The sequence below is a fragment of the Emydura macquarii genome, unplaced genomic scaffold, assembly GCF_026122565.2.
Source record: "Emydura macquarii macquarii isolate MOO-44397 ecotype Brisbane River unplaced genomic scaffold, CSIRO-AGI_Emac_v2 contig_3390, whole genome shotgun sequence".
Classification (NCBI taxonomy): Eukaryota; Metazoa; Chordata; order Testudines; family Chelidae; genus Emydura; species Emydura macquarii.
The window spans coordinates 2,483,275-2,506,150 of NW_027133527.1; the positions used below are offsets into that span (position 1 = coordinate 2,483,275).

Sequence of the window (22,876 nt, forward strand, 5' to 3'; positions counted from 1 at the left end):
CCCAACTGTGTATATAAAACGATAGGGTCTAAATTAGCTGTTACCGCTCAAGAAAGATCTTGGAGGCATTGTGGCTGGTTCTCTGAAAACGTCTGCTGAGTGTGCAGGGGCAATCAAAAAAGCTAACCGAGTGTGAGGAATCGTTAGGAAAAGGGTGGAAAATAAGATGGAAAATATCATAATGCCACTATATAAATCCATTGTCTGCCCACACCTTGAATACCGCGTGCAGTTCTGGTCGCTCCATCTCGAAAAAGATACATTAGAATTGGATGAGATGTAGAGACGGGCAACAAAAATGACTAGGAGTATGGACCAGCTGCCATATGCGGAGAGATTCAGAAGCGTGGGACTGGTCATTTTAAAAAAGAGATGACGAAGGAGGGATATGATAGAAGTTTATAAAATCATGGCTGATGTGGAGAAAGTGAATAGCCAATTGTTATTGACCCCTTCACGTAACATTAGAACCGGGGTCACTCGATGAAATTAACAGGCAGCAGGTTTCAAACAAACAGAAGGAAGCACTTCTTCATTCGACACACCGTCAACCGGTGGGAACTCGTTCCCAGGAGATGTTGCGAAGGCCAAAACTACAATTGGGTTAAAAAAAGTATTAAATAAATTCCTGGAGGATAGCTCCATCGATGGCTATTGGCCGAGATGGGCAGGGATGCAGCCCCATGTTCTGGGTGTCCCTAAACCTCTGACTGCCAGAAGCTGGGCCTGGACAGCAGGAGATGGATCACTCAGTAATTGCCCTGTTCTCATCATTCCCTCCGAAGCACCTGGCGTGGCCACTGTCAGAAGGCAGGATACTGGGCTGGAAGGACCATTGGTCTGACCCAGTGTGGCCGTCCTCATGTCCTTACGCAAAGGCTGGGGAAAGGTTTTTCCTTTCTGTCCTCATGAGGACCAGGCCGGAGGCGGAGGCCCCATTTGTAACCTTAGCCCCAGGCAACCATGACAGCAATCCGACGGCGAGCACCTCAGCCTACGTGTCTAGCCTGCCTTTCGTTTCTGCCCTATGCCCGTCACCGCAGCGGCGTGGTGTCCGCGGTCGGACTTGCTCACCCTTACCGGCGCTTGGTGTTCTTTTTGTCTGGCTGGGGCAGATTCTCGAAGCGACTCCCCTGCTGGAATCCTTTGGGAATGCCAAAACAGTGAGGAACGACAACTCCAGCAGGTTTGGGAAATTTGTGGAAATCTTTCTGGAGCAGTAAGTAATGCTGAGCCTCTGAGTGTGTCCCCCCACCACCACCCCCCTCTGTGTGTCTGGTGCTGCGCCCCGCCCGGGGCATTCAGCCCTGCGCTCCTATCTCCGGCCTTCTGACTTGAGAGGCCGTGAGAGCCCCTGTAAAGTTCCCTGTACTCCACGGCCGTGATTGAATGTTTCCGTTCAAAGCACGGGAAATGTTCTGCTCCCCAGGCTGGGCCGTTGGCCAACCCAGTCCCTGGCGACTCTTTGTGGAAGGAGTCTCCGCGGACAGACTGCATCCTTGTCCCTCTTGCGTGTGGGGAGGGCTGGTTTGATTTTACAGAGACGATGTGTGTGCCATTACACCCCTGATCTGCACTGCCAGTGGCGTGACTATGAGCACTGCCCGATAGATGTGTAACCAGCCACGTGCACACCCCGATTGCTAGAGCCGCACGTGCAGTTGTGGAAACTGTGTATGCAACTCAAGCCTTCACTTTAAATATCAGGCCCTAAAAATATTCCTCTGGTCAAGCTCCCCCAGTCCCCACTGCCACGGCCTTGTAGTGGAGTTGCCATTGCACCAGTCGCTGGGTATGATTCAGGTGTATGAATGATGGGGGTGAAGAGCTTCCACTGGGGCTGGGATATAGCAGCACAAGGCAATGGCTTCCTCGGTGTTATGTTCATGGCACACCCAGAGAAGCTAGATAAAAGCTTAACTGCTCTTGCTGGGGGGTTGTGAGGCAGCACGACTTTATGTCTTAGAATTCAGCACGATAACACACAGTAACAAAACCAGAGAGTGACAAAACAGGCTGCTCCCTAAAACACAGCAGCACAACTCAGCTCGCTCTTCAGCTGGCTGGCTGCAGACTGATTGCTGCTCCCAACCATTTCACTGCAGAGCCCCCCAGCATGCAAGCAGGACCAGGGTCCCCCTTCCCCTTCCGCCCCACTCCCACTCGTAAAGTGAGAGCTTGTGATTCCAACACAATGCTCAATACACCACACTCAGCAACACAAATCCTCCTGCCTTCTCTTTGGTCCTCTGGCTCTGATGGCTGCGCATTGTCGGCCCTTTGCGCACCAGAGGCGGCAGCAGGCGGATGCGGTACTCGCGGCTCTCCCTTAGCTCAGCCGTGCTGCGGGTTGCAGCGTGGGACAGCGGGATACCAGCAGTGCTTAGCTCTGTGCAGCTTCAGCTAGGAGTCAAGGAAACCCAATGGGCCACGACTAGTCCTTGGACCCCAGAGGTACTTTAGGGGCGAGATGGGATGAGAGGCTGGGCTGGCAGTTCTGGCTGGCAGGCAGGGGGTTGAACACTTCCTGGAGTGGGACGTTTCCCACCGAGCAGACAGGCGACATTCCCGTTCCTCTGGAGAGCTGTGCAGGAGTCATTGGTTGGCATTGGGTGGGCACCTCCCAGACAGCCAGTGCCCTGCAGTTTGCAGAGGGCAAGGTGTGGCTAGATCCTTGGTCCTCCCTTCGCTCTCCTGTGTCTGACAAGATGCCGTGCTGAGATTCCCAGCCCCCAGGCGCTAACCTTTGTCTCTCCCAGAGGCTTGATCTGTGGTGCCATAACCTCACAGTACCTCCTTGAGAAATCCAGGATCGTGTTTCAGGTGGGTCCCAGCATTTACCTTGCTTATCCCCCACTGCTGGCACAATGTCATGATGCTTCCTTAGTCTTGTCTCTCTCCTTTCGTAGGCCAAAAACGAAAGGAACTATCACATATTCTATGAGATGCTGGCTGGCCTTCCTGCTCCGCAGAAGCAGCAATTCTGCCTTCAAGACGCAGAAACGTACTATTACCTGAACCAGGTGTGGTGCCCACGTGAGCCTGGCGGTCAGGCACTGTTATTATTTCTACTGGTGCACCACCCAAAAGCCCCAAACAGGCTCTGGGACCCATTGTCAAAGGCCCTGTACAAATACATGAGCAGACGCAGCCCCCCCTCCAAAGAGCTAATATCCCAGGCCTGCAATTCCGTTTCTTTCTACAGCTGGGATAGCGCCCCTGTCTTTGTGACATTCAGGTTGCTTCATCCCTCCCCCCAGATCCGTGTGCCAGTAAATTTGCAGCCCCTCTAGTCGTTAATTCCTGGGCCTCAAGTTGCATGTCCCACAGATACGCTTTGATTGGCACTGTTGCAGGGGGGGAACTGCGAGATTCCTGGCAAAAGTGATGCTGAGGATTTCCGGAGGTTGCTCAGTGCCATGGAGATCCTGAACTTCAGCACCGAGGACCAGGACAGCATCTTCCGTATTCTGTCTTCCATCCTCCACCTGGGGAATGTCTACTTTGAAAAATATGAGGTAATCGGTTCCCAGCGGGGAGACAGGCAAAGAGATCCTGAGAGCAAGGACTCTAGATGCATGCTGCGAACTAGGGCCATGATTCAATGTCTGTAGGAGCCAATGCAAAGATTCTCATTCGGCTTCCATAGAATTTGGATCAGACCCTAAGCCTCTGTGCAGGGAGGAAATTCTTGGAAGAAAATTGAACCGAACGTTTTAGCTTCCCTCCATGTTGTGGAAAATCCCCGGCCCCTAGAGGTGAACGGGACCCGGGGGGCACCTGAACTACAACACCAGGAAGTCCCCAGCAGCTCTGGCAGATGCTGTTCCATGTTGAACTGAGCAGACCCAAAATGTTTGGATGTTTCCAAATCAACACTTGTCTAATCTTCCTGGTCTGCAAAGAGATGTTGACATTTTGGCCCCATTAGGGACGAAAACCAATGTCCGAATATCAGCGTTTCCCGCGAGAGGGACGGTCTGATTTTGTCCATCAGCTCTACACAATAATGTTGACGATGGGCCAGATCCTCCAGTAAATGCATGGTGTAAATCAGCATAGCTCCAGGGACGTCAGTGCTTCTGTGAGCACCACGTCGATCTGGGCCTATGTTCATAAGCAGAGATGGACAAGGTCTTCAGTACTGGGTTGCCTCGGTTGTCCCTGGGTACCAAGGGTGCTGTCTTTGCGTTCCATAGACGGACTGCCAGGAGGTCGCGTCGGTGGTGAGTGCGAGAGAGATCCGTGTGGTAGCGGAGCTGCTCCAGATCTCTCCGGAGGGGCTGCAGAAATCCATCACGTTCAAAGTGACGGTAAGAACTGCAGACTCCAGACTGCGTGTCGGACAGATGGGTGCTGTGGCTAGTCCTTGCTCGCTTCCAAATACTTTTCATTGCCTCCCAGGGCAGAGCAGACGACGGTGCCCCTTCCAGGAGTCTGAGTTGTCTTGCATACCCCCAAGTTTTACTTCACTTAAAAACGCCTTGCTGACAAAATCTGACATAAAAATACCAAAGTGTCACCGCCCCCTGGAACTGAACAATTGCTTATTTTCTCATTTTTACCATAGAATTATAAAATAAATCAACTGGAAGGTAAATATTGTGCTACCCTTTCAGTGGATGGTTTATAGAGCAGTATAAACAAGTCAGTGTCTGTCTGACGTTTTAGTTTGTGCTGACTCCGCTAGTGCTTTTTATGTAGCCCGCTGTAAAACTAGGCAACTATCTAAATGAGTTGCTGTACCCTCTGGAAGACCTCTGGGTACGCGTACCTCTGGTTGAGAACCACTGCCCCAGGGTACCAGTGTGTTTTCAGCATCTGATCTGCCAAGCAGCGGAGGTGAATCCAGGACACCGCTGCTTTGCTTTTCATGCTTCTAGAACTAAGAGGCGGCACATCCCTGCGGCGTCCTTTGTCCCCATCTCTCCGTTTATGCAGCACCAGGGAGTGTTTTGGGATGGCCAGTCACCAGAGCTTTGTCCTGCCCATTTCTGGAGGACTTAATAGCTCAGCCCTCTTCTGCAGCTCTCCGTCTGCTTGGTTCAGAACGGCGCAGTGCATGCTGGGGCTTGTCGCCTGCCGCGGGGCGCGCGGCCGCGGTAAAGGTGACGGCCACCCCGGCCGTAGTGGGGATTCCAACTGTTGGTTTGGTTTTTGCCCTTCCCAACAGGAAACACTGAGGGAGAAGATTTTCACCCCCCTCACCGTGGAAAGTGCCGTTGATGCCAGGTAAAGGGGTTTGATCAGCAGGTGCTGGGAGCTGTATCTGGCTCGATAGCACGCCGCGCATGGGGACTGAGGGATTCAAATGAGGAAGGGCTGACAGCTTATCAACACCTGTAATAAGCACAGCCAGTTGCTATGGACAGGGAGCAGGCAAGCCCAGCTGGCCTGCATTAGGTGGGATTCAACAGCGAAATCTACTGTGTACCTGCCCTATCTATCTACCAATGCAGCCCCCATTCCACAGGATCTGAGCACGTCGCAGTCTTTCCTGCATTTACCCCGTCAGATAGGGCAGGGCTGTTCTCCCCATTTAATAGATGGGACACAGAGGCACAGCGAGACTAAGTGACTTGCTCAAGGTCGCACGGGGCATCGGTGGCAGAGCAGGAAAACTGAATCCAGGGCTAGCGCCCTAACCACGAGGCTTTCCTTCCTCTTGTCCATTGTGTTATCCCTCCTTCCCCTTCCCTGTTGTAAGACATGTCACGTGTCCTACTTGGCCCTGCCATCCCATCCCTGTGGCTAAATCTATTGCGAAGGCAGGAAACCTTCCGCCTTGTGACGGGTGCAAACCCGGAGAACGCTGAGAGCGTTTTTTCAATTTGTGTCTCAAAATTCAGGGCGTTCAGAGGCTCTTTGTTCTTTCCGGAACCCATGCTTGTGTGAGAAATGTCCCCAGATCACAACCGGGTTTTACCCAGGCTATATTTTTTCAGCTTGGCAAAATTGCCATGGAGATTTACCGGCCCAGGCACACAACTGACATGCCTTCTCTTTTCTAGGATGACGAAAAAAATGAATCACGTGTTACTCACCCATCAGGTGGGGCCAGATCCTCAGCTGGTATAAATCAGTGTCGCTCTATTGGCTCCAGTGAAACTATGGCCCTTCACACCAGTTGAGGACCTGGCGTGAAGAATTTTACAATGCCGCCAGGTGGCCGTAGACACCCTATGGTTTTGGGACTGGGCGTCCGGTCACTTTCCACTGTGCACCTGCTATTTCAGTCATTTTATTGGTGCAAGTAGCTCGAAATGCTGCTGAGCAGCTGGCCGATTTCCGCTGGGTCGTGCGTCGGACAGATTGGGACAGAGGGACTGGGCGGTGGTGGGAGGGAACGCCGCCAGTCGCCCAAAGCGGTTGGGTCTCAGTCTGGCAGCCCCATCCACACGTTCCCCCTATATCCCAGCAGCTGTGCTTGTCTCGTCTTTTTCCCAGAGATGCTATTGCCAAGATCCTGTACTCCCTGCTCTTCAGCTGGCTCACGGAGAGGATTAACAAGCTGGTCTACCCCAAAAAGGAGGCTCTCTCCATAGCCATTCTGGATATCTACGGCTTTGAGGTGAGCAAGGCAGAGGGCGGAGCGGGAGATTCTGGCCCAGCTCTGATGTTCTTATACTGTATCCGGAGTATAATAACAGGAGACTAAACGTAGCTGTGGGGTGCGTATGGGCATCTCCCCCTGAAGGCAACGTGAATCCGGTTCCTCGTGAGCTCGGCAGACAACACGGACAGCCCGGTTGGTACAAATGTGTGTTACAAACTCCTACTGGCAGCAGTGTGACCTTCTGGGAGCCGTAGCGGGTCTTACTGGGACTGTGGGATGGAAACAAAAGACATTCCAAATGGAAATGATTCAACTCCCCCCACCCCAATGCCCTGACTCCCAGGATTCATAAGAATCCCATCTGTGACTTGAGATTGCTGCCCAGATGGGTTAGCGGCCCCAGGGCATTTCACTCACTGACGTTCTGACAGCTGTGGAGAGAGCTGTTCTAAATGGCCACGGCTCCCCCTTCCTCCCGCACGGAGCCTGGCCAGCGTTTCCCTGCACGCTTTGCATGTTGTAGCCGTGCATTCAAAAGAGTCCCGACGCAGGGCCAAATCCGTGGCTGGCGTAAATCATTGCTGCTCTGTTGGTGCAATGGAGCAACACCGACACACACCAGCCGCGTCTGGCCCTTCGGTCGCCTTACTGCAAACCGGTGGATCTGTTTAACACACCTGGGGTTCCAGCCTCACGGTTTTTAATCCAGCCTGGGTCTGGGTGACACACGCTTCGTTGTGCTGTAAACGTGCCCGCGGCAGGTCTCATTGGAGCATGGTTTGGAGAGCCCATCTAGTTCAGCATCCTGTCCCCAGCACACGCTTGTACTTCTGCAGTCCAGTTCTTTGCTCTGCCAGCCCTGGGCCGTCTCGCAGCTCTGCCAATGTGGCTCAGTCTTGCTGTGTAGCATTACCTGCTGTTCCAATCCAGCCGTAGCAGTGCAGCTCAGTCTCTCTGCCTCGGGGGGCCTCCTCCGCCACTCATCCTAACGCCCCTCAAAGCCTGACCTGCAGCACCCCTCGCCATTCTAGTCCTGGCCTCTCCTCGAGAGATGCAGCCCCTTGTGTCGAACGATGCCTCTTACAGAGCCCCTCTCTGCTGAGCGCCGCCGGGAACCAGGCTGCGACCCAGCAAATGCATCGGCAGCTTGGAGCAAAGCCAGGCTTAAACCTCGGGCGAAAGTGCGCTGTGCCCATTCGCTGTCCCTTAGCCCTTTGGCACCTGTTGCCGGGTAAGCATCACAGGTGCGTGTATCTTTCACAGGACCTCAGCTTTAACAGCTTTGAGCAGCTGTGCATCAACTACGCCAACGAATATCTGCAATTCTTCTTTAACAAGATCGTCTTTAAGGAGGAGCAGGTGAGCTGGCTGGAATCTAGGCGGCTCCTGGCCCGTTGCTGCAATGCATGCTGCCTGCCCATCCTGCAAGTCAGAGAATAGTCTGTCCCCCCTTTACAGCACCAACCCCTGAGGGAGGACTGCCCTGGGTGCAACCCTTCCTGGTCCCAGTCACTTCAAAGCCTGCAGGGCTGGCTCCAGGATTAGCTGTAACCCTCATTCTCTGAAGGCCTTTGGTTGGTCCACAAACCCTCTGGATAATGCGGGTTCTTCTGGAAACAGTTGTCCTAGTAAGACCTGCGTCTAGGCCAAATAATCGTAAGAAAGACATATTAGGCCTGAATCCCTGAGGCTTTTTGCTTCCCTGTGACCTGCCTGCAGTGCTTAATTTGTGCCAAGACTGGCCAGGACTGAGCCCCGGACCCTCTAGTTCTGGCAGTTCATAGCCCTGGCACCCTTTGGCTTGCCACGTCCATTATGAAAGACAAAAATTGCTTGAGCCCCAGCACCTCTTTCATTCCAAATTAAGGACTGCCTGCTTGCACGTGCTTCCTACAGGAGGAGTACGTCCGGGAACGGCTAGAGTGGAAAGAAATCGCCTTCAGTGACAACCAACCCTGCATTGACCTCATTGCTCAAAAACCACACGGGATTCTGAAGATCCTGGATGATCAGAGCGCCTTCCCTCAGGTAGTGGCTCTGCCGAGGACTGAGCTTTGCCAGCGTCGTATTGGCAAAATGCCATTCATTTTAAAAAGGAATAACGCCAAGCTCACCAGAGAGACGGGTGCCTTTCGCTCCTGCAGATGCAGCGGTGATGGAGCTGGTCTGCCGGTGCCTGGGTTGATTCGGATGTCTCGATCTCTGTTAAGGCAGACAGCCTTATTTATATACTGTGATCCTTCGGTGGATAAGCTTTAGAGAGGGATCCTGGGGGCACTGGTCCAAATTCAGAGCTGCTGTGTGAGCAGGTGCAGTCCCACTGTCCTCCCCCCAGGGATGAACATGGCCAAGCCAGGCAAATAAGACAGAGCAAGGGTGGGATTGGAGCAAAACTGCCTCCAGATAGGAATTCTTCCCTCTCTGTGCATGTGCAGGTGTGCACACCAGTGCCCTCTACTGGATGGAATCAGCGTTGCGGAACTGTGTGTCAAAGACCCTGTGGGAGGAGATTTTCCCTTCACTTGAGTGCTTGGCTTTAAGGGTTTGTCTACACTAAATCTGGAGCTATAATTTCCGGCTCAGGCAGACAAACCTACTCTATCTCTGACTGAGCTGCCGTGCTGAAAATAGCAGTGCAGTGGCGGCTGCGTGGGCCAGGTTAACTTCCCCAAGTACAACCCTGTCTGAAACCCTAGGAATGGACTCGGAGCAGCTAGTCCATCCCATCGCCCAGTCAGCTGTGGCTGTGCTGTTGACCCAAGCTAGCGCCAGTGTAGACATACCCTTGAGCAGGAGGATCTGCAGTCTAGCTGGTCAGCTGCTGTGGCGTTGGGAGAGGCCATGGGAACACCTGCGCAGCATGGAGAGATTCAGGAAGTTCCAGGTGGCCATAGATTTGTTAAATACGTCGTACGTCTACAGTGGCTTCCAGCCAAGGATCTCAAAGAGCTTTTGCAGATGTTAATAAACAAAGCCTCCCACACCCCCTAGGAAGGAGAAAAGTATTGTTATCCTCTTTCTGAAGATGGGGAAACTGAGGCACATAGCGGTGAGGTGACTTGCCTGAGGTCACACAGTGAGTGAGTGGCAGACTTGGGAACAGAACCCAAAAACCTGGTGGTCTGACTCAGAGTTCTGTGCTCTAGCCACTGCTCCTTCCAGCTTGTAACCCCAAATCCAGGTGAGTTTTACCTGCTTTCAGGTTGCATTACAAATGTTTTGCCAGCTCTGCCAAGTGCTCCCTGTGGTGTAATACTCCTGGCCTATAAGGCAATGCTGAGCATGGGGATGATAGGGGAAGGGATCAGAAATTCCTTCCTGACCCTTAAAGCCATCATCTTACATGCCCTGAAGCATGAGAATTTTTTCCCACTCCTAATTTAGTGTGAATGTCTACAAGTGTTCCCACTGCTCATATAACCCTCCAGGCCTCCAGCTGGCCAGGTGCTGATGCAGAGCATTCCACAGGGGCTGGTTAAACAGTGATAAAGGCTGGCTAGAAACTGTGAGGCTGCAGGCTTGTGGAGGTAGCCTGCAGGCAGTCAGGTTGCCTAGTTAATCCCTGTGTCCCTGTTCCCATTTCCAGGCCACAGACCATACCTTCCTCCAGAAATGTCACTACCACCATGGCTCCAATGCATTATACACCAAACCCAAGATGCCTCTCCCAGAGTTCACCATCAAACACTATGCTGGCAAAGTAACCTACCAGGTGAGTGGCTGGAGAATTGGGATGCAGAATAAGAGACAGGCACGCATACAGGAGCAGTTCTCTGTAATTATCAGTCGGAATATTACGCTCTTTCTCCCCCAGCTATCCAGCTCAGGTTAGATCCTTAGCTAGTGCAAGTCACAACTCCACTGCCGCTCTGCTGGCTTCACCCAACCTAGAACCTGGCCCTTCATTTCTAGATCTTCCATGTGACACCCGAGGGGTGTGAGTAACTGGGGAGGGATCTGTTCATTTTTCCAGGTGCACAAGTTCCTGGATAAAAACTATGATCAAGTTCGCCAGGACGTTTTGGATCTTTTTGTCAACAGCAAAACCAAAGTAAGAGCTCCCGCCGCCTCTGACTCTTGGCTGCCTGGCTGGCGGCGCTGGCTGGGAAAGTAGCAGGGAGGGGGCTGGTGAGGGATGTGGGGGTTACCTGATGGTGTGGAACAGCGGAATTGCATTTGATAGAGGAGGCCGTGCAGCCTAATAGACAGAGCACTGGACTGGAGTCAGGAGACCAGCGTTCTAGTCCCAGCTCTGTCTCTGGCCTGCTGGGTATAGACTTCTCTCTGCCCCTCAGTGTCCCCGTGTGATGCTGACCTCTTTGTGAAGTGCTTGGAGGTCTAGGGATGAGAAGAGCTAGGGGCTGTTCTTACAACACCTGCTGCCAGTGGTGGGACTCCCTTTCCTTTCAGTGCAGTGTCTGCAGTGAGAGTAATGAACGCATCTTGTGGGCATGGGGCTGTCATGTGATTCCCCCCTTGGCTTTCCATCCTGCCTCTGGGTTGTAACTGGTATTTGGTGCTAGCGAGCAGCCGAGCTCTCTGCTGAACAATGCAAATCCTGGAACCCTGGAAATCAGAGCTGAAGAAGGCCTGTGGGGTCACCTCATCCAACCCCAGGACTCAGGGCAGGATCAGTCCCTATAATAGGTTTCCCAGGGGATTTGTCCAGCTGCTAAAGTCCATACAAGAAGTGTATGTGGGTGTGGGTGGACTTGGAACGAGAGGGAGTCTGTGGGTAGCCCAGAACACGGATACACCTGCCAACCCCTGGGCATTTGTTAATCCACCTGGCAAGTTGGCCAACGTGCTTTGTGAACATACCACCCTCCCCCGAGATGGTGCTCCTGGGGACGATTGAGAAAATGGAGCAGACGAGCCCACTGTAGGATTTTGAAGAATACTCACATGCAGATGCTAGAGGCAAGTGCTTTGACAGCTGTTGAACTCCAGTCATTCCTGACGCTCACATGCCCTATCTCAGTCCAGCTAACTTGGCTGATAACTTTGCTCTTCCATAGCACCTTCCGTCTGAGTATCTCACACCAATGACAGGACAAAAACCAGCTAAGTTTCCCAGCGTCCCATGAGGACGCAGTACGGGTCATCCCATTTTGCAGGTGAGGAAACTGAGACACAGAGCAGGCCAGTGACTTCCCTAGGGTCACCCAGCGGGCTGTCGGCGGAGCTGGGAATAGAACCAGGTCTTCTGAGTCCCAAGTCAGGCCTCTATCCATTAGGCAACACTGCAGAAGACATCGCAAAAGAACCCCATTCCTTCCCCCTTTTTCACTGTGCCCCTCCCTTCAAAGGTGGTGGCCAACCTCTTCTTCAGCCATGCCCAGGTGGTGGCCCAACAGAGGACCATGATGGGGAAGAACAGCACAGTCACCCGGCGGTATAAAGCACCTACGGTGGCAGCTAAATTTCAGCAGTCACTCCTGGACCTGGTGGAGAAGATGGAAAGGTGAGTGAGCAGGGAGCTTAAAGAAACTGTGGGATTCAGACATTGCCTATTTAGTGGCGGGGGGGAAATAGGCTGGTGGGAAAGATCCAGCAGATCATCATTCCACCTGCCGGAGTAGGACGTAGACCTTCCTGGAGAGTCGTCCCAGCACCACCCGGCACTTCCTGGGAGTCTTGTGCTCCCAAACTTGTGGTTCCCTTTGACTCGGTTTCCCCAGCGGATAAATGTGTCTCTCTCTGATTCAGGTGCAACCCGTTCTTCGTCCGCTGCCTCAAACCCAACAACAAGAAGGTAAGAACGCCCCAGGTGGCTGGTGTGGTGGGGGAGGGGGGGCTGGAGGCAGGCGCCGGTGCCACGTCTCATTAAAATAATCCCGGCGAGGGAGTTCTCCCTTCCCCCTGTGTTTCTATTAGTTGCGGGCACGATGGAAAGGGTGGGCTGGGGTACGGGCTGCAGGGAGAGGAGCTGGGTGTCCTAAGAGGTCTTGTACCTGTGCTGAGCAAGGGCCGGGCCCCCTGCAGTCAGCTGCAGCTATGGGTGCTCAGCACCTCTGAAAAGGAGAATGGAAGCTGGAGTTCCTGACTCTCAGCCCTGGGCTTTCCCCCCTAGATCCTGCTTCTTCGCAGCGTAGGGGGTAAGGCATGCGTGCCCCATATGGGCATTGCGATAGGTGCGCCCAGCTCTGGTGAGGGGCCCGGTGGGTGCCGGAAAGGGAGGAGGCTGCTGGTAGCCCAGTGCCTTTCAGTTCTGGGCCGTGCAGCCTGCAGTCACCCGGGTGAGTCTCCGGGTATGTGTCCCCAAGCCCGGATCTGATCGCTCCACGGGCTGTTTGCTGAGACGCACGGCCTGCAACTGCCGCATTTAACGAACGGAGACAATGCACCGAGCCTGGCCCTCGCCCATTGTCTCGGCTTGTTTGCTCTCTCCCAGGCCCGCAAGAAAACACACTTCCTGCTCTTTTACCCACTCCCTTTCCCGGTTACCCGCCCAGCTTCCTTTAAGAGAAGAGCCACCTGCTGGGCCCTGTGGACAATATAACACCTGCACCGATGTCTGTCTCTAGCCTCAGGCCATGTGTCCCAGCTGTCCGCTGGGTGGAATCTCAGGCCTGCTCAAGTGTGTGTGATCACATCGCCCTCTAGAGGCGGCAGCTGTAAAAGGTTATAAGACTTAATATCACTACACAGACCCTGTGCGTTTGGCAGCTTGACACACATCCGGCCTGGGCAGCGCCCGTCGCTTTGTTCCTGGAATAACATTTGTCCCAGCAGAGCAGAAATAAACTCTTTGCAAACGTGCTGCTTGGTACTTTAGCACAAAGAGTGGGGTGAAAGGGCTTTGTCCAGAGAGGAGAACCCCCCTCTGAGGTCAGGTTTTAGTTGCTGGTACGGCGAGAGTTTCGCAAGCAGATGAATTGCACAAAAGCATTTCAATAAAATCAGGAAACGCGGTGCTCTGGCCGTGCTGTCTCGGATGTAAGAGATTCCCCCCCTCCTCGCTGCTGCCTTCTCCATTCCTCTCTCTCTCTTCTCCCGTAGGCCCCCCCAAACCAGTGAAACTCCCTCCACTTAATCCCGATTCAGTAAAGCTCTTAAGTAAATGTGTAACAAGTTTACAGAATGAAGTCGGTGGCCTGAAGTTGAGCGTGTGCTTGCAATGCCTGGCTGAGTGTCCGCAAGCAGCCACCAGCCCTGTCTTCCTCGCTTCCGCTCCACTCACGAGTTGTCTGGTCCCCACTGCCAGATCCAGCTTTGACTCCCCTGCTCCCTGCCCCGTCTTTCCCCTTGCTCAGGAGCCAGGAGTCTTTGAGGCGGACGTTGTCAGCAGCCAGCTCCGATACTCTGGAATCCTAGAGACCATCCGCATCCGCAAAGAGGGCTTCCCGATTCGCATCCCCTTCCAGGTCTTCATTGACAGGTGCTGCTGCCTGGAGTGCCAGGCTGAGACGTTTGGGGACGGGGGTGGGGAGGGGACGGGACTGTCCCGAGGGTGAGTTCGGGTAGACTGTGGGAGTGGTGGGGAGGGAGGTCAAGGTAGATTCCTCATCCCTCGAATCAGTGGAGAAGGGGCTGTCCAGCACCCAGGGGGTGCACTGTAGGGAACAATCCTGTCCCGCCCCGCCCCCCGGCCCGGCAGACAGCTCCTAACAAGTCTCTTCCCTCTCTAATTTAAATGAGTACTGGGGAATGTCTCTCCCGGGTTTCTGTTCTGACCGGGCCCTGTTCCTGGCTCTGATGTGGGGGGGAATCACTCAAGAGGATTTGACTTGACTTGAGTCTGGACCTCACACGTTAACTGTGCGGCCGGGGCTTGCTAGGTACAGATGCCTCGTCGCTATCCGGCCGGACATCGCTCCCGACGGCGTGAGCTGCGTGGAGATGCTGAAGAAGCTGTGTGCTGTGAGTCCCACCATGTACTGCATTGGAGTCAGCAAGGTACGGCCGTCCCATCCCCCTTTCACCATGGCCGCGGATGTCTGAGTCACTTGGACAGGGGTGGGGAAATCACAGGCAAGATGCCGTATGGATTCTGCCCATGGTTAGGGCCTTATGGCTGGTGGGATGATGTCTCAGACGGGGAGAACCCTGCACCTCGTGTATCCTGTGCAGGAGCTTGGCTCAATGGCAGCAAACAGAATGAAAACCCAAACCACACTGATGTCATAGTTTAAATTGTGCCCACATAGCGTGCATCTGCAGCGGTGCCCACGGAACCGCGTGCCCGGTTTGCACAGGGAATTGCACTTACAAATCAAGTAACTGCACTCACAGGCAGTTGTGTGCAGAGTGGGTTATTTGCATGAACACTTGCCTGCTTGCATGTGCAATCCTAGCTTGCACATCCTAGCACGCCATTGCACGTGCATTTTTGCACATGCATGTGCATGACATTGAAAATTAAACCCTAACCCTAACATTATTTCCCTGTGCTGCCCTGTCTATCTGTGTCCATCTCTTGTCTTGTGTCTTATGCTTAGATTGGAAACTCTTTGGGGCAGGGACTGTGTTTGGTTTGGTGTTTGTACAGCACCTAGCACAGTGGGGTCTTGGTCTCTGACTGGAGCTCCTAGATGCTAACACAACACAAATAATAATACCACTAATAATAATAATTGGGCCCAGATTGTGCAACTCTTGTTTGCATGAATCTCATCAGTTCATGCCTGCCAAAGGCCTCCTGAAAGAAGGGTGCTAAACCAAGACCTTTGAAGCCAGAAGTCAGTATCCCCAACCCCAGCAGTTCAAAAATCATGAGTCAGACCCCCAAATATCATGCGATGGGCCCCCAAATTATGAGATTTTTAAAAATAATATTATATGATGTTTTTTGATCCAGCTTTTGATTTTTGAACTCCCCATGTGTGTGTGGCAGTTACAGTGTGTGATCTACCCTGCCCCGCCCCGCCCCACCGGGTGTGTGTGGGGCAGTTACAAAGTGCGATCACCCCCTACCCCCACCAGGGGGTGTGGGACAATTCATGTGGCCAGCTCTCCCAGATGTTAGTGTAAGGGGGTTCTGGCCCTGCTTCAAGAGCTCTGGCTGTTGCTTGATGGTGCAGAGCTGGCGTTAAAGGGACACAGGCTGGAAGCAGGTACCGCTGGCACCCGGCGGTTGTACTCTCGGCCTGATCCGGCCCTGCAATGGCCTGCAAATCCTGCTGTCAAACTGGCCCCACGGTGCCCGGATGACACAAGGCGGGGTCAGAACTTGGGCTCCCGGCCTGCTGCAGGAGCGACATGCCCTCCCCTTGGGGATGCTGGTGGCTGGGGTCGCCCCCTCTCTCCCACGCCCTGGCCACGTCAAGGGGCTGCAAGGCCAGCGCTCCTGGCCCACGGGGAGGGTCACAGGCGGACCTGTGAGGGGCGTCCTTGGTGTGCCGAGAAGAATCCTAGCTGGGTGAGCTTGGCTAAGCACCGCCAGGGTGCGGGGCTTGCTGGGATCATGGCTGGGCAGCCCCATTAGGCCCCAGTCTCCTCCCCCAGTGGCTCCGCTCACGACTTCCAGTGGGCTGGAGAAGGACGGGCGCTCCCGTGTCCTGAACACTTGGCTCTTTGGATGCCCTGGGCCCGTCACTGCGCTGCCCTGCCACACAGCCCTGTGCCCCTGGGCTATTAACCCCTCGATATCCGGGCTCGGGTTTCCCTGGAGTGGGATCATGAGATGTCCGGTGGCCGGCTGCATGCGGCTAATGGGGGGCAGTCCCATTGCGGTCCCTGGGAGCTGCTGGAGCAGGGGCAGGATTGGGTCCCGGCCTGGCCAGGTGTCCTTTGGCCAGCTAGGTGAGCTGGCCAGAAGCTGCCCCACCTCGGGGGCGGGAGCTGATGCCTTTTCTCTCTCTCTCTCCCTCCCGCCAGCTGTTCATGAAGGAGCACCTCTACCAGCTGCTGGAGAGCAAGCGGGACCGCGCCCTGCACCTGGCAGCGCTCATCCTGCAGCGCTACGCCCGCGCCTTCTTCATCAAGAAACGCTTCCGCTCGCTGCGCCGCAAGATCATCCTCATCCAGAGCCAGGCCCGGGGCTACCTGGCCAGGTGCTGGGGGACGGGGCTCCCCTGGGGTCTCACGGCCGGGGTGCCACTCTGCCCTGCCACGCAGGGACCCAGCCCGTGTCTCCGACACCACCTCTCGCTCACCTGCTTGGGCAGGGCCACGGGGACGAGCAACTGGGGGAAGAGGCTGGGTGGAAGCCCACAGCTGGGCCAGGTGGGCTGAGACCCCGTGCTCTTCGGGATGCCCCTGGGCTGAGTTTCAAGGGGCCCCACGCTGAGCTTTGGGATCAGGAGGGACCCAGGCAAAACCAGATCCATTTCAATAGAATATTGGGGGCACTTTCCACAATGAATCATGGGGATGGCGGGAGGGGAAGAATCTGCCCCCCACTCCTCTGGTGTCAGGGGCTAGAGAACCGACACGGTCTTTCGCCCCACGGCAACCCCTCTCCCAAGGATTTGATCCAAAGGCCATTGGCAGGACTCCCACCCACTTCAGCGGGGTTTGGGTCGGGTCCCCGGCCTACATGTTGCGCGTATGTAGAATCCAAATCCGCCGGGCGGCTGTGAGCGGTGCTGCTGGCTGTCATCAGGACGGTGATTTCCAGCCCCTCTCCCTAACTCTGCCAGCCAGAGCTGGACTGGGGGGAACTGGCAGCAGACGGGTGACCGGTGATCAGGTGAGCGCTCCGGCATCACACACCTATGGCCAGGGCTCATCTGACAAAGGCCAGAGTCCCTCCTCTGGGCCTAACCTCCCCCCTTCTCGAAGTGGAGCTATTATTTCCTCTCCGTGGGGCTGGGATCAGTCTGCGGGGCCCGGCGTCCAGGATCCCGCCTCCCGCCACTAACCAGCGGGTCGCTGTCCCTGCAGGCAGAGGTACAAGCGACTGAGGAAAAGTCTGATCAAGTTCAGGTCCCTGGTGCACGTGTACGTGAATCGCAGGAGGTACCTCAGGGTGAGAGCAAGCGGCGGGGCGGGGGGGACATGCAGCGGGAGGGAAGGGGGCGGTCATGCAGCGGGGGGCTCTGTTGATCGGGACGAAGGGGCAGCAGCGGAGCTGTGCGGGGCGTGGGCTGCAGGTTGGGGCTGAGGGGCACTGGCAGAAACTCGCGCGTGTCTCTGCCTGTCTCTGGCTCATGCTGTAGCACCAAATTCACCCGGAAAATCCAGTGTGTATGTCGGTGGAGGGGGGGCTAGTTACCAATCACCCAGGCGGAGGTAAGAACGTAAGAACGGCCACGCTGGGTCAGACCCATGCTCCATCTAGCCCAGTGTCCTGTCTTCTGCCTGTGGCTGGTGCTAGGTGCTTCAGAGGGAGTGACCAGAACAGGACAATTCTCCAGTGATCCTTCCCCCGTCGTCCAGTCCCAGCTCCTAGTCCTGGCAGGCCCCGGCTCCTGCGCCGTGTGACGCTGGGGCAGACGGGCTGGGTGTTATGGGCCCGCGCCGGCCGGGGCGGGTGTCAGTAACAGCTGCTTTGCACAGGGACAGCGATGCTGTGCCACAGTGCAGAACGGGGCTTTGGCTCTGCCCGGGGGTGTGGGAGACACCCACGGTGATTGAGTTCGCCCAGACCTGGGTTACTGGCCTGGCTGGTGGCTTTGAAAGTGCGTCTGCATCCTGCCCCCCACCAACACAGGGGCACTGCCTGACTGCCACGTGGGCCAGGAACGGGGGGTGGGGTCCCATTGCTGGCACGTGCCCGGAAGCCCCTGGAGAGATGAGATTGCAGAGGGAATGCATTACATTGGAGGCCAGTCCCGGGGGCCAGGGCAGGATCCCGGGGGCCAGATCCGGCTGCTGAGCTGCTGGACCTGAGAGCATCCTGCATGCTCCTTGTCTGCTGTCAGCAGTGTCTGATCTCCTTACTGGGGGCGGGCGGCCGCAGTCCCTGGGGACTCAGGAAGCTGTGGGTCGCCTGCAGCGGGAGGGGCAGAGCCAGCGTGACCAGCAAGCGAATGGGAGCAGCATGGGGCAGAGTCCACGAGGGCTGGGAAAGGAGGCCGCGGTCGCTGCGGTGGGAGCAGGGGAGCTCTGACTGGGTCCAGCTTTGCTGAAGGGCTCTGGGGCCCCCAGCTGTGGGGCCTGGGGGTGGATCCAGTCACGCCTGGTCCCCCGCTGCCTGCCCTAAGGGGAATGATGGAGGCCTGGGAGCTGCAGAGCACGTGAGACGCTCCCCCAGGCTGAGGGGCACCCAGCAGCCCAGTCCTGCCCATGGCTTTCTCCTCACCAGCTGGCCCCCCGTGCTCCCAGTTCTCCCTGGCTGCTGTACTGGGGGGGCGGGAGATCCGGGCCAGGCATCCGAGCACAGGCGGAAGGGTTAAGCCTTGACTGAGCCCCGCTCTGTGAGAAAACAAACAGAGCAGCGAGTCCCGCCCCGGCCAGCTGTGCAGGGACTGGCGAGTCCCCAGCTGCGGGCCGGGCGATAGCAGCAACACTGTGCCCCCAGGGAGCCAGTCGGGGCCCATGAAGAGCGTCCGGTTCCAGCTGGATGGCACGGACAGGGTGAGTCACCAGCCAGAGCGTCCGGCCCAGCCGAGCAGGACGACGGGGCAGAGCGCAGGGGAACGAGGGGCAACCTCTGGGCATGTCTTGTGCAGGACGGATGCCAGGTGCCCACTCCCAGTGCCTGCTTGGGCACGGGCACCTCCAGCCAGGCGCGGGGCTGGCTCCTGATCCCGATGAGGGTGTCCCGGTGCCTTTCGCCAGGGTCAGCCGGGGTGGAGCCTAGCGCTCAGGAAAGTGAGAGGATAAAGCCAGGCAGCTTTACCAGCTACCAACCTGCAGCCCCCTGCTTCGCCAGCCCTGGGCTCCCTCCCCCGACAGCTCTGCGGAGGGATTTGGGGGAGTGGCGCTGGCAACAGGGGAACCCCTCCAGCTCGTGTGTGTCCACGTGCCGTCCAGCCACCAGCCCGGCCTGCTGCATCCAGCGGAACAGAATTCTGATCCTTCTGTGTCATCCCCTGGCTCCCCTCCCGTCCCGGCCGGATTCCTGGCGGGCAAGTGGCCCAGCCCAGGCAACCGGAGCCATCCGCTCAGCTCGGCAGCCTGCTGGGGTTGTGTCGGTGCTGCCCTCAGCGTGCCAATGTGCTCTGCTTTCAGAGGAAGGAGCAGGCTCGCCGGCAGGCGGAGGAGGAGAAGAAGAAGGCTGAGCAGGTAATGCCTGGCGCCCTCAGGTGTCCACGCGCTGGTGCGTGGCTGTGCACATGTGCTGGTACGTGTGTGTGCACGTGTGAGTGCTGGTGCATGCCTGTGTGTCGGGGTGGGACAGGGGCACAAGTGCACGGGGGGGGGGGGTGATGTGTGTGCATACATGCATGCTGATGCGGGTAGAGGGAACAGGCTGGAAGTCTCTGGGGGTGAGGGGTGCACGCCAGTGCCTGCGTGTGTGTTCATGCTGGGGTGCGATGGGGGAGCTGTGCAGGGACTGGGGTGTGCGTGTTGGAGCAGCTGCCCGTTGGAGCAGTTTCAGGTGCGTGTTCTGCTGTAGTCCACAAAGTCAGCTCAACTCGCCCCCATCCCTCCGCTTGGCCAGGGCGGTTTAAGGGCTCCGCCGCCCGCTGAGCGAAGCAGGGGGCCGTCCCGCCATCTCTGGGCCCTGCTACGGCTGGGTTCTGGGAGCACAAACCAGACAAGGCTGGTCCCTGTAGTTCCCCAGTCTGGGCTCCCCCAGCACGGGCGGTTGGACCCAGAGAAGTGATGGCCGGGGAAGCCTGTTAGATCACCCAGCGCTCCGGCTCAACACCAGCAGAGGGCATGGAACAGCATCGCGTGGAGACGGGTGTCTCTGTGCTCTGCTCTCAGGAGCTGACCCGGAGGGAGGTGGTGGATGTAACGCACCTGGAAATCCCTGCCGAGCTGGCCGGACTGCTGGAGGTGGTGGCAGGTAAGTGCTCATTTCCCACCGAGGGCTGGGGCGGGACAGCTGGGAACGGTCCAGTGGGGATCCAGGCCACTGCCAAAGTCAGCTTCACCAGCACCATTCTCCTCTCTCTGTGGACAATCCCACTGGGGTGTTCACCCAAGACTGCCCTGGTTTTGTGCAGCTCAGAGGCCAGGTTCTACCCCAGAGGTGGTTGCCCTGCAGTGGTAGGTGAGGAGCTCCCTATATCTATGGGGTCAAATTCTAGCCAACTACTGCGCCCCTAGCACCACAGGGGAATCACAAGGGACTTGTCCCCCAGCCTGTTAAATGCCTTGGGGCCATCAGGGAGAAAGGCTGGCTAGAGACGGAAGCTGGTTATCATGACTGGGTCAGTAACATTGCACCGTGTCCATCTAAACAGAGACTAGAGCAGCCCCTTCCCAGAGAGACGGCAGCAGCGGGCCAGCCAGACTCGATCCGAGGCAGAGCTGTCTGGTGGTTAGAGCAGGGAACGGGGAGTCAGGATGCCTGGGTTCTATTCCCAGTTCTGTCATTGGCCTCAGGGCCTCAGTTTCCCCCTGGAGTGCTGTGCGGTTTAGCTGGGTCCCGTTGGTAGTGGGCAGTGAGATGCTTGGCTGGATGGTGCTCTAGAAGGCACAGATCTATTGAATCGTTCAATCCACGTCTGTACCGTATCCACGGGAGATCTGCATGGGTCATGCCCTCCCCCAGTGCGCTGCTGGGTGGGGCCTGGCTTAGACCCATGGCTGCTGCCCATGGGGAGTGTGGGTGGGGAAGAGCTCCTCAGTGCGGCTCCTTCCTGCAGTGAAAGCGGGTCTCTAGAGAGAGGCAGCCAGCGCTGGCTCTGCCCCCCCAGGAGGAGCTCGGCCCAGCCTTCCCAACAGCACCAATGCAGGTTTGATCCTGCCCTGCCCCGGAGCCATAGCTTGAGACACCCCGGGGAGCTTCTGTTCCTCAGCCACCCCTATTTGTAAGCCAGTGGCGGGGGCTGGAGCGTCTTCTCCTGACCCCACTGATTCCTGGCGCCTCTCTTCTGCCCCAGCTCACAAGCCGGGGAATGCCCCGTGCGTCGCTCCGGTCCCCGCGCCCAAGCTGCAGACGGACTGCCAGCTCACCCTGCCCCTCGACATCAACGACTACCCCATGGCCAAGTTCGTGCGGGTCCACTTCCAGGTAAGGGAGCCAGCAACCAGCCCCACTGAGCCGCTCAGCACCAGCTCAAGAAGGAGCCGTCTGCGGAAGGAGAGAGGCTCAGTGGCTGGGATCTTGTGCAGGTCCCTGAACCGTGCTCTCCCCATCTGCAAACCGGGGTGATGCCCGGTGTCTGCCGGCGCACGGGGGCCGGATCCTTCTCTCGGCACTGTTCCTGAAATGACGGAGTCACTCCGGCTCTGAGAGCAGAGTGCAGCCCCTTGCTCCAAATTTGGCCCGCGCCGTGCTGCTGTCTGACAGACCGAGACGCATTTCTAGAGCCAGACGCTGCGTTAGCTCCCTCGCTTCCCAGCTGAACAGGCCGTGGTGAGAAGCTCGGTGCTGTGGGATTTGGTAACGTTACGTTAGCCACCCGTGAGATTCGTTTCAGCCGGGACCTTTCAATGGGCCTTGCCCTTTGGTTGCCTCCATGGCTGCCTCCCGCAGGAAATGCCCCGGGTGCGATTATTTAGCGGGTGAGTTCAGCACCCCCCAGGGAACGGCGTGTAGGCCAGCGCCGGCGCCAGGCAGCATGTGTGCAAAGCCCTGTGGCAGAGCGTGTAACGCACCTGTCCTCTGCTGCCCTGCAGGAGCCGGCGTTCGGGATGCTCACCGAGCCGCTGGCGTCCCCGCTGACCCGGCTGGAGGAGGAGCTGGTGCAGGAAGCACTCGGTCTGTTCAAGCTGGTAGGTCGGCGTTCACAGTGTCTCTCTGGTTTGTCCAGCAGAGCAGAGGGAAGGGAGCGAGGGGTCGGGGGATTTATGGCCGATGGGCATGTCAATAAATCAGGTTGGATGAGAGGCCTGGCACGTAGGAGGTCCCGATCCCTGACTCTGCTGGCCTGGCCATAGGCATGTGCTCAGAAGGGGCTTTGAGCAGGGATGGAGAGAGAAAGCCTGGCAGGCATTCCCAGCGTTGCTGTGGGACCCCCCGTTGCTTCCCCAGTGCCCACCGCTGGTGATGCTCCTAGCTCGCTGGCTCTGCGCTCCCGGACGGTGCCCGCCAAGGTCTGCCAGGGTGTAAGGCTGCTCCAGCACGCGGCGCTATCCGGATCCTGTGTGTGGGTGAGAAATGAGAGCCTGCCACCTCTGCTTGGCTTCCCCCTTTATGTCCCGACGCCTCCCGAGTGCGGCTGGCAGAACTGGGCTTTCCCCGACTCCAGGATAATACCATTGTTCCCCCCTTTAACCAGAGCGGCTAGCCAAAATTCAGGGGCCTGTAGGTTTTTCCAACTGGGAAGAGGAACCCAGGGTGGAGTCTGGTGTCCGTGCTGCAGTCTGGTGTGT

The 22,876-nt window shown here is 56.7% G+C and overlaps 1 protein-coding gene across 1 annotated transcript in view; it reads left to right on the forward strand.

Annotated features, from left to right (window-relative positions):
• MYO15A (myosin XVA) overlaps nt 1-22,876 on the forward strand; it is a 76,251-nt gene that overhangs the window by 12,681 nt on the left and 40,694 nt on the right. The window contains exons 10-30 of the mRNA XM_067534194.1: nt 1,116-1,219; nt 2,760-2,823; nt 2,910-3,023; nt 3,357-3,518; nt 4,200-4,313; nt 5,174-5,232; nt 6,448-6,571; nt 7,820-7,915; nt 8,453-8,584; nt 10,143-10,268; nt 10,530-10,607; nt 11,866-12,020; nt 12,266-12,311; nt 13,813-13,937; nt 14,338-14,455; nt 16,376-16,551; nt 17,384-17,468; nt 18,899-18,916; nt 20,279-20,399; nt 21,442-21,572; nt 22,181-22,276. Coding sequence (XP_067390295.1) covers nt 1,116-1,219; nt 2,760-2,823; nt 2,910-3,023; nt 3,357-3,518; nt 4,200-4,313; nt 5,174-5,232; nt 6,448-6,571; nt 7,820-7,915; nt 8,453-8,584; nt 10,143-10,268; nt 10,530-10,607; nt 11,866-12,020; nt 12,266-12,311; nt 13,813-13,937; nt 14,338-14,455; nt 16,376-16,551; nt 17,384-17,468; nt 18,899-18,916; nt 20,279-20,399; nt 21,442-21,572; nt 22,181-22,276 — 2,244 coding nt within the window. The remainder of the gene's footprint in view (nt 1-1,115; nt 1,220-2,759; nt 2,824-2,909; nt 3,024-3,356; nt 3,519-4,199; nt 4,314-5,173; nt 5,233-6,447; nt 6,572-7,819; nt 7,916-8,452; nt 8,585-10,142; nt 10,269-10,529; nt 10,608-11,865; nt 12,021-12,265; nt 12,312-13,812; nt 13,938-14,337; nt 14,456-16,375; nt 16,552-17,383; nt 17,469-18,898; nt 18,917-20,278; nt 20,400-21,441; nt 21,573-22,180; nt 22,277-22,876) is intronic.